Source organism: Drosophila bipectinata, chromosome 2L (genome assembly GCF_030179905.1).
Source record: "Drosophila bipectinata strain 14024-0381.07 chromosome 2L, DbipHiC1v2, whole genome shotgun sequence".
NCBI classification, from domain to species: Eukaryota; Metazoa; Arthropoda; class Insecta; order Diptera; family Drosophilidae; genus Drosophila; species Drosophila bipectinata.
Genome location: NC_091736.1, coordinates 11,175,427 through 11,186,722, shown reverse-complemented (window position 1 = coordinate 11,186,722; position 11,296 = coordinate 11,175,427). Strand labels below are relative to the sequence as shown.

The 11,296-nt window shown below is 39.6% G+C and overlaps 2 protein-coding genes across 2 annotated transcripts; both read left to right on the top strand.

The window, feature by feature from the left end:
- Positions 1–3,622: 3,622 nt before the first annotated feature.
- On the top strand, positions 3,623–5,999 carry LOC108126678 (salivary glue protein Sgs-3). Its single transcript, XM_017243339.3, has 3 exons — positions 3,623–3,760; positions 4,146–5,237; positions 5,302–5,999. Exons 2-3 carry the CDS (start codon positions 4,367–4,369, stop codon positions 5,667–5,669), a joined length of 1,239 nt encoding a protein of 412 aa, XP_017098828.2. The 5' UTR covers positions 3,623–3,760; positions 4,146–4,366; the 3' UTR covers positions 5,670–5,999.
- A 2,767-nt stretch (positions 6,000–8,766) lies between these two features.
- LOC108126764 (ctenidin-1) lies at positions 8,767–9,153 on the top strand. The gene has a single exon (XM_017243445.2). It carries the CDS (start codon positions 8,768–8,770, stop codon positions 9,017–9,019), a length of 252 nt encoding a protein of 83 aa, XP_017098934.2. The 5' UTR covers position 8,767; the 3' UTR covers positions 9,020–9,153.
- Positions 9,154–11,296: the final 2,143 nt, after the last annotated feature.

The window sequence follows — 11,296 nt, the reverse complement described above, 5'->3', positions numbered from 1 at the left end:
TGCCTCTGAAGCTAGCTGTCTCTATCCATCCCGTTCTGTCTCTTTCTCCTTTCTTCCGTAAGCTTTTAGTCGCTTGCCTTTCGCCCAAGTTGTTGTTGTTGATTTAGTTTTGGCTTATAATGAAATTGTGGGTCTTCCTCAGAGGCTGTCATTAGCGCCATAGATGAGACTGTACCCACACATGGTTATTTATTAAGGAAAACTGGCTTTTTCAGCCAAGGCTTTTTCAACTGGCTTTCAAAATGGCTTATATCTTTAAGACCTTAAACATGATAAAGCTGTTTCCCCAAATATTAAATTTAAAAAATCGCAAATAATAACACAACATTTTTTAACCTTACCTTTAATAATGTTAAATCAATGTAGCTCTGTGAACACAATAGTCAACCATTAACTGAAGCCTTTTAATTAAGGATTAATATGCTTTCATGTACATATATCACGGATAACTGATATACACACAAATAATGTATTCAGATACGATAATTGAATTTACAGAAACAACCAAAGACAATGCCCAATAATATTATTTTTACTGTTTTTCCGTTTCCATTTGAAATTAAAACAATAATATTTTTTAATACAATTACAATACACTTTTCGAGTTCCTTACTTCTATTGTTGTGTTTTGGTAACAATAGCGTCATAAATCCTCGACTGCAATTGAAATTAAATAATAAAAAGAGTTGCAGAGTTTCAAGTTCCCCGGTCTGAAGAGCCATTCAAAAACAGAAGCAAAGCAGGAGCCCCCAAAAGTGACTTTCAGCCGAGGAGCAAAGTTTCCTGAAATTGATTCCGATGCGAAAATGATTAAAAAACAATGTTTGAATTTGCAATTCACATGCATACATCAATTTTCCGCCCCACACCTCCCCAGCTGATTGATTTCGGCTCTGGATTCGTTCTTTGGGAATTTGAATTTCCATTCGAAGTAATTTAGAAATAAACATTAGCATCGGAAGCCAATGAAGCGGCCGTAATCGTTAAGCAATAAAGTGCCACGCCCTTTGGACAAATTGCCACTGGCGACACTTCAAAGTTCCGGGAAGACGAGAGGGAAAATTACATTTGTACGAAACGAATTTGCATGCGAAATGTTTCCCTAATGATTTTCCAAAGCATTAAAACTGGATCCAAGTTTGATGAGCGAAGTCCTTCCCCTGTATATTGGAGTGGCAGCTTATTTCACTCGGTACTTAAATTACATTTCCTCTTTGGCCAAATGGAAGGAGCTTCCAACTTTGATTTTAGCCGGCCAGCACTTTAATAATAATGATTTCAAGTTACTTCCAGCAGCCAGCCTGCTAATGACTTCTCCTCTCGGAGGGCTTACTCGGCCCACAGGGCGTATGATTAATACTTTGTTTACACTTGAAGTAGCCGTCGCCGCCGAGGAAAATTGAATTCTCAATTCATCACCTTCCCTCGCAGCCCAGCGCTTACAGTTTCAAAATTTTGCATAAATATTTTGAGGAAAGTGCTGAGTGCCAGCCAGTCAGCTCCATCATCAGTTTAACAAACTAATTTGCTTGCCAAAAAGTCCTCCTCCAGAGCATTTTATAAGTCATATTTACGCTGGCCGGCTGCCAAGTGGCCTTTGTGTCCGGCATCCTGACGGCAGGAGCTCAATTTAAGTGAGTGCCAGGAGCCTTCGACGTTCCGGCCCTAATGATGTTATTGAAGTTGGCTCAAGGTGTTTGCCGGGGCATTCGCAGGCTGTCAGGACTGGAAGTCGCAACAAAAACCAATCATTAGATAAATCATATTGCCATCTACACGCCCACCCCAATCCCAGACGAGAACTTAGGGTCGTTTACTGATTTCGCTACTGAATATTTTTAGCTGAACTCGACAGAAAGAGAAATCTGTACCATACAGTGATTATTTTAATCAGTAACTGAAATTTGTTAATGCCAGTTACAGGATAAAAAATTAAACTTACCTACTAAAAGATTATAAGACATGAAGAAATGAAGATCCCTTAAGGGCGATTAAACCCATTTTCCAGCCATAAGTAAAGAAACCTCATGTTTATGATAAGCAATCCCTACTGTAGTTCAATAGTTCATTGTTATTACTCTGGTAGTTGGGAAATGTTATGGCCCATATCGCCATTGGTGGTGGCAAAATGCTAACATCTTCTTGGCCACGTCCCGAAGACATTTTCTGTCGAGTTGACATAAAACTTCTTCGGATGGTCAACCATATTTATGTTGTTGTCCAAGTTGACCGCTAAACGAGAGTTTTGTGTTCGCTTTTCTGGTTCGATAAGGACTAATTATGAAAGTTCTTCTTTGCAATTTGTAAAATGATATGTTTGGGGAATCAATTGGCGGTCTGGAAGGTCGGGGAAATTGCTTCATTCCCTAAACAAAAACTGTGACCGGAAAGATAAGCGTAAAGCGAGGAAGTTGATTGAAATTTTAAATAAAATTGGTCAGAAAATATGTAGCAACATTGAATTTAATAGTGCTTACGCTGGAATTCCGATGGCATTCCTCTGACTCATACTCATACTCAAGGGTAAAACAATGAAACTCGCAACACACTCAACTGGGTAAAAACCAGAGAGGCTCTTGGCTTTTATGGTAAATGTCAAACACTCACAATATTAGCATTAAAATAAACAGAAAAGTAAAATGGAGCAAATCATATACACAAGCATATAACTAATAACAATAATTTAAAATTCAGATTTTTAGTCGACCGGAAATAGACAAGAGGATTAAGTCCGCTTTTACAATAAATTAATAATCTGATACTAAAACTGGATTATTGCACTGTTGGGATCTTAAATAGCCAGCACGTTGGAAAAAAATATTTCATAATATTTATAACCAGTTTTTGTTTGATTATTATGAATCGTAATTATAAATAGTAAATTTACTTACAATTTTAATCATTGTATACAATTCCTCTTATTGAGAAAAAATATTCTTTCGTGCAGTTCCACATCGGAGTGGAATCATTTTGTGGAAAAATGCTCCTATTTAGTTTACTTTGCAAATACCGATCTCAAGTTACTGCAAAAATAGTCGGAATACAAATCCAAACAATAGTGGAATAAATCGTGTGCTGCAGTTTTTTCTAAACATTCCTAAACAAACTCGAACTTCCCAACTATCATTCACGCCACAATTCAGCCAATTTTTTCAAAGCCAGGTCAATAAGGTGTCTAAAAGAGCCCAAAAGTGGTTCTGAATGAATTAGTTTAGTTTAATTTTAATAGCCATATGAGAGAGCCGTAGCAAGCCGTTGAATAACCGCGAATTATGAGAGGCCGTCGAGTTGTAACCGACTAATTGCCATACCAGAAAGCCGGTTTGCCACTCCGGGCCAAACTGAAACAAGCCACGGCATCGAAAAGCAAAATCAATATCAGAGGTGAGCAGAGGTGAGTGCGTTGAAAGTGAAATTGAACTGGAGATGGGGAAGTGCCATTTAAAAGATGTTTCTGGGCCAAGTGCGCGTCGCCTTGTGTTTACCTGTACGTCGCTCCGGCCCACCTGCTATTAGTACTTAAAAAATGCCAAACCTGAGGAGCCGAGCAGCTGGGCCTGCAGCTGAGCCGCCAGTAACCCATTCGGAAACCCAAGCCCCAAAACCCAAGCCGGGAACAGTTTTCAAACGCCTTAAAAGCTCGAGTCGGAGCTGCAAACGGTTTAGTTCCTCGCCGCAAACAAAACTAGTCACAACAGCGTGGAGCGGAAGCCAGCAGTCGCGAGTGAACCAGTTGATAGTCTCACAGATACTGGCTAAGGTAGTAAAACACCAAAAAAAAAATAATACCCATAAGTTATATCCAAAAATTGTTTAAAGAAAATGTCATTTGCAACAGACATCTGAAACAATGTGGCATCACAAGAGCTTATTAGCAAAAAGTGCAAGTGATTTCCGGTTCCTCAAGTACTTAAATCTGGAAAACATTGTATAAAAAGAATGTATTTAGCACAAGTTGCGTAGATTCTTAAAGATAATCGGCCGTTTAACAAGTTTTTTTCCGAATTGTTCATAAAAAATATTAGTGGTTAAAATTAAATGTTTAAAATATTTCAATCTACTCTTTAGAATTTTCTATTGATGATTATTATTATCAGAGATTGATACTAAATTTTTGATTAATCAAAATATATTTTTCTTTGCAGCAATAGAGCCAGAAATATTTATATAGAGAGCACCAGCTGCCCAGAAAGCTTTTCGAGACAGGAGCAAGTTTTTCTGAGGTGCCCAAGTGAACGCAGCTTTCAGCGAGTTGAAACCACACTTGATCGATTCATTGCCACCGAGCCACTGAACCGCCTCGCATTCCGCGAATACTCGTACCAAAAAAAAAAAAGTAATTGTAATTAATAAAGCACCACCGAAAATGCTTCGAACCATCATTATACTACTGCTGATTGCGGTAGCCATCAATGCAATGGCCATTCCACAGAGGGTCAAGCAGCATTTCCCAGTGACTGGAACTGATGATGAAGAAACCACCTTGCCTCCGTTGGAAGAATCAACTTTCATGTCCTTGCCGATTGGAACTGTTACCATGGCCGTGGATTCGGATGAGATCCTGATGACCAGTCCCGAGGGTGAGGCCTTCACCGAAGGCATTCCCGATGGCACGACGGAGGAACCACTTCCGGAGTCAGTGATTAAGCAGCTGGAGTTGGAACAGGCCCAGGAGGCGAAAAAGAATGGAACTCCTGTGGAGTCCGAAGGGGAGGCGGAAACGGAGGCGACTGAGCCACCAACCACGACTGAAACTCCCAAACCGACCACAGTCACTGAAAAGCGTTTCAAGTTTGGTGCCACAACACTGCCACCGTTCTTTACCACAACAACCACAGCGGCTACCACCATAAAACCTTTTGAGACCACCACCTTAACCTCCGATAAGGAAGAAACTACACAAGTTCCGAACCAGGAACAGACAATTAAAAACTACTTTGAGCGCAAGGAGGGAGTGGCCGAAGGAGATCTGCAAATGTCTGAAAATCGAATGGCCACCACAACAGAAGCTATGGAGGACTCCACTTTCCTGTTGAAGGACCTGTCCATGATTATGACAACCCTTGTCAATTTAGTGGATGAGCCCACGACTCCTAAAGAGGAACAGAATGAGCCAGTGTTGGAGACCACTCTGATGCCACTCTTCCGATTCGCTTCCAAAACTGAGGCCCCCACCGAGCAGCCGGAAATCAAAGAAGAAAAAGCTATCACAGTGCCATCTAAACAGGAGACCACAGGTAGGTTAAATGGGATATTTCTGAACGACTAGTGTAGTTAATAACTAATCCATATTACTTGCAGAGTTACAAGCCTCCACACAACCCCAATCAACGACAACAGAGGCGGCGGAGTCCAGAAGCTCCGCTGCAATTACTGAACCCGCCCCACTGACCACTAAGGAAGAGCCACAGCTAAATGCCCAACCGGAGGCCACCACAAATGCTCCGGAGACGACAACCACAACCGCGGCGACAACAACCACCACCACAACCACCACTACCACAACCACCACCACCACAACCACTGCGACTCCCCCAACAATAGCCACCACCACCACAACGCCCCGTCCAATTTTAACGCGAGCTCCTAGAGTGGAGAGAATCTTCAATTCGGACGGAGTGGAGGTGCTCTACGGTTACTCGTCGGTGGTCCGGACAAACCGCTCTTGATGCTGAGCAGTGCCACCGAGAATGCGACCTTGTCAAGGTCGGACAGCTTGCCATAACGCGGAGTCACAATGCGGAGACATTGAGCGATTGATGCTCGGTTCGATTTAGGCAATTTTCAATTCTAAACGAGTTATAAGCTAAAATATTTAAATATCATTCGTCGAGCCCAAGCACAGTGTGATAAACCAAAAAAACGTAACGTTCGACAAACTACAAGACACCACAATAATATTGTGCAAAATTGTGACCAGTCTGCCAAATGACAATAGTATGAAAAGAAATGCTGGAGGTAAACGATTTTATAAATTATAAATAAAACATGAAAACCCATGTTCCGTTTTCTGTTTGTTTCGACGATTGCAAAAAGGCGTTATTGGGTCTTCCAAATATTACTCAATATTGGATCAGTGAATACCGATGAATTCGATTGGATAAAGGGTATTCTAGGGCATTATCATTTCTCGTACACCTTAAAGAGTATTCACCTCTTGTATGGCAAATATATTGAATGTGATTCATTTCGGTTGATCATTAAAGCAGCGCACCCAAGAAATCGAGAAAACCACAAACACAGACACTCGGCAACCCACAAGTCGATCTCTGCCCACCTGCGTTCGAATAAATAAATGAAAACCGGCAAGAGTTGTCGTCATACATTTTTGGGCTTTTATGTTCCGGCATGGATCCAGCCAAAATGGATAGACGGCCGAACAGACGGACACGTGGATAGCCAGGCTGACTGGTCCGGTCGGGCCTGGTCCGGTGAATCGGATCGGATCTGGTCGCCTGGCAGATTATTCACTCATTCATCGCTTTGCCAAAAAATTTGTAAGGGGCCCAGGGCTTTTGGAATTTAGCAATGGGTACCGCGTTCGCTTCACACTACTCTCGCTGGAATTTGAAAGCATTCGGGCTATAAAACAAACACATAGCGCTAATTTCCATTTGAACTTGAGACTGGAGCAGGCGCTAAACTGCATGTTGAATGTGATTCGAATGAATGCGGATTGAAGGTTTTGGCTATACGGGTTTTTTTGGGCTGATCAATTTTTGTTTATTTTTATACCAGGCTCACTAACTGTGCTCTGCGCCCTAGGAAGAACACAGCTAGAGTTATTCATTCAAAAAGTTGTCTAACTAAAAAGGTATACATTAAATTGAATGAAATTTAACGTTAAAAAGTTAAAAACCATAAACCTAAACAAAAGGTACTTTTGATCTTAACATAAAAACATTTAAAGAATTTCTTTTAAATTTGTCCAGTTCAAAAAAAAGTTGGCCTTATTTAAAATACATATTTTAAAAGTCGAGCTCAAGTTTAAGCCAAGTTTCTTTACAAACTATGTAAGCTTTTAAACAAAAATATTTTTTGGATTAATAAGTCAGCCAAAAACTATGCACTTTTATTTAATACTTTCTTAGTATTTATTTATTTAAGCATTTTTGTCTGATTTCTGTCTCATTATTTCTAAGTTTAAATACAATTGTATTTTCAAAAACAGGAAAATCAATGTAATATATCTTACCTAACAACTTTATTTTTTGTGTGGTAAGCTGAATCCAAAGCCTTCTTTTTGAAACCAGTTGGTTTTTATAATTTACCAAAAACATAAAAATAACAAGTCAAAATTAGAATATAACTGTTTTCAAATCAATTAAAAATTCACATTTGGTTCTTTGTTATTAAAAGACGGAAAAAAAGGTAAATAAATAGGGAAACGAGTTCAAAATAAATCCCGCTGAAATAACTTCAGCTTGGGTATAAAAGCAATTGAAATCACTTAGATTTTATAAAATTTTTAAACAATGAAGTTCTTTGCTCTGTGCGCATTCTTGATCTTTGCTCTGTTGGTTGTCCAATTCACTCCTGGACAATGTCACGGTGGTCGTAGGTTTGGCGGATACGGAGGACCTGGCGGATACGGAGGACTCGGCGGATACGGAGGACCTGGCGGATACGGAGGCTATGGCGGACCTGGCAATTATGGAGGCTATGGCGGGTATCCTGGAGGATATGGTGGCGCAAACGCCCAAGCTAATGCCCAAGCCAGTGCCACCAGTTACGGTGGAGGATTCAGAAAATGAACGCTAGACAGTTTTTGCATAAAAATAAAATGAAATAAAATCCTGAATGTCTAAAAAATCATTTATTTAAACTAAAAAAAATGACCTTTTAATTTTTAAAGACTAATTGGACATGACACTATGCCGCATTCCGTGGGACTCATTAATGTGTACGAATAACAAATTTGAACATCTATTTTCCGTTTTCTGTATCAAAATCTATTAATAATTACACTTTAAAAATATTCAAAAGCCATGGGGTGGTGAATATGGTCCTCAACGAAGGCCATATGTCGGCCAATAAAGACTCGACTTTCAAGCGGAATACCTTATACAATTTTTAGATTGATCCCTATCTGATCTGATTCAAAATGATTCTCAATAAACATCCGATTCTATAGTAATACTTAGTAAGATAGTAATCTTACTATAGTAACCTTACGAAAGTAATCTTAGATAGATAGTCATACTTCAAACGATTTGTAGATTGATTCTCCATCAAGCTTAATTTTTTTATTGAAACAAATTTTGTCAATTAGAAATATTAAGAATACATGAGAAGGACAATATGGCCCGTAGTGGTTACTCTATATTTCTATAAATATGCATAAACCTAGGAACAACACTTTTATTTCTATTTGTGTAAAATTTTCTGTTGGGACTTCCAAAAATATTTAAATTATATGAGAAGGACACTATGGCCCCAGTGAAGTGCACAGATTCTATTTTAGCCCATAAATAGGCTTCATTTGATTGCTTTCGATGGTGAAATTAACCCAAAGACAACCAGTTTTCATGTGGTAGTACATACTCTAGTATATTAGCACAAAAAATATAAAACGTCACGCGTTTCTAATATATGTCTAATTTGTGTGCTAAACGGAACCCCCCTGTATATGCAATTTTAATGAGAAATAAACCTCATAAAAATTATAAATAATAAAAAATAAATGGAAACAAGTCTGATCCACCTGTTGTGTCGGCTTGTATAAAAGAGGCTGGCACACGTTCAGAGTCATCGAAATATCGATACGATGAAGTTCCTGGCTCTGTGCTTGTTCCTGCTCTTCGCCCTGGTGGCCGTACAGGCTGCTCCCGGTGGCTTTGGAGGACATGGTGGCGGCGGTGGCGGTGGATACGGCGGTGGCGGTGCCTCTGCTAATGCCAACGCAAACGCTCAGGCCACTGCTGATGGCCGTGGAGGACCAGCCTCGGCTACGGCCAATGCACAAGCTAGCGCAGTTTCAAGCGGAGGCGGTGGTGGCGGTGGCCACTACCGGGGTTAAGCGATTTGCCCCTGCGAGGACTTAAATATGGAATCCCAAAAGATGGAAAAAGTAGGCACGTCTTCTGACGAGCCTTCTTCATTAAAACGATACCCACAAAATGTTCAAATAAACTTATGTTTACGGAAACAAAAGCTTGTTTTTTGCGTTTTCATTGGCGTTTCCCTTGGTTTATTTTGCATAATTTCAAAATTATGGGAGATTACTGGTTTTATTGGAACGCACCTGATTATAACAACTTGACAGCGAAGGTAAACGATTTTTTGCCTCAGAAGAAACTTAAAAAGTCATCAAAATATATAATGCATAACATCTGCTAAAAAATACTCAAAGAAAAGTAGTATTGCTGAATAAATAATTAAAACATCACTGATAGCTTCTCTCCGCATAATTTTTGAATATTTTATAAACGATATGACGTCAATCGAAATTTTCAAAAGCCCCTAAAAAGCCGCTATATTTATCTGATTAAAAGTCACCATCTGTCTGATACCAACAGTAGCCGCATTTTGGCAAGGAACAGGTTTTTTTGGACATATTTATGGCTTTGATTTGTTCAGATTATTTCCATTTTATTTGCATAATTATTGTTTTGGTCAACAGAGAAGCATTTGATTATACATTATATGCTTATTCTTTATCAAGTTAATGATAATGGAATAGAATAGAAAGTAGACCAATCGAACAAAATAGAATTCATTTGAAAGTTTATCATCAAAATTATGAACAAATAAAAAGAGAAAAAACATATAACATATTCAAAAACCAAAACATAAAATCAAATCAAATCAAAATAAAAAGAAAAATATAAAATTTCTAAAAACAAAAGATTAATTTTTGGTGAAATTTCGCGAATTTCGTGAAGCGCGAAGTTAAGTTTTCGAAAGATGGCATTAAATATTTTAACAAACATAGAACTACTGGATCACGAACAGAGTGCATGTCAGAAAACAGGTTTCATTTTAGCAAATGAAATTGCAATTCATTTTAGAAAACGGTATTATTAAAATACAAATCTTTTATTTTACTTATTTTTTATTGTTTCTAATTTATAGTTGTCGAATATTTGCTAGAAATTGTGGCTGTTTTTGAAGATTTTAGGAAAACACTCACTTAAGTTTTTTATGTTTTTATTTTCGTTAAATATTAGAAAACTAGTTCGCAAGGAAAATTCGTACTATCCTTATTTATTTGCCAAATGCACTGGAAGAGGCACTTGCGTTAGCATTGGCGTTAGCGTTGCCACCTCCGCGGCTACTAGCGTTGGCGTTAGCGTTAGCATTTGCATTACCGCCACCAAATCCGTTGCCTTCGGCTTTGGCAACAGCGTTGGCATTAGCGTTGGAATTGGAATTGCCTCCAAATCCACCTTGACCTCCGAATCCACCTTGACCTCCGAATCCACCCTGACCTCCAGGGCCTCCGAATCCACCCTGACCTCCAGGGCCTCCGAATCCTCCTGGACCTCCAGGGCCTCCGAATCCACCTCCAGGGCCTCCGAATCCACCTTGACCTCCAGGACGACCTCTGAAACCACCTTGTCCTTCGGATTGGGCGTTGGCCGCAGCGTTAGCATTGGCATTGCCTCCGCCAAACTGTGGTGCGGCGGTGGCCACAGCCAGGATCACGGCGAGAACTACGAAGACCTTCATGATTGTTCGGAGTAACTGAACTAACTTAACTATAATCGCCTCAGGGCCCGGCTTTTATACAAGGCAGACGCCGGCAGATGCCAAAAAAAATGGGCTGTCGAACAAAAATTAGCATACAAACAAAAGTCACTACCGAAAAGAAACCTCAGATCTCGGGTATTTGACTAGAGAGGGATAGACTGTAGACGAAAAACGTTTAGCTGGTGCTCTGGCAAACTGGTAACCCTGCCCGCGCTGAAATCCGGCTATAACTCGTCAGCGAGGGTCTTGGAGTTCTTAAACGGCTACAGCTTACGGTTGCACTTATATATCGGCCAAAAAAGAGATAGCATAGCCAACGGAAAGATAAAAATGGAATTTCTCACATTTTAAGTCCCTAGATGTAAATGGGGGTGATATCAGCCCGCCCCTACCATGCCAATGCGCTTCCAATAAAATATTGCATTGGGCCCTTTTTGAACCTACGACGGCTCTTGGCTCCGCAGAGAGTTAAAATAGGGTTTTTACTCTGGCATTATAATAATTGTTTAACCACTAAACATAAAAGTGAAAAACATGATTTTCATATAGACTCTGTTTTTCTTGACTGTTTATAATGTGTTTATTATATAGCGTATAATTTTTT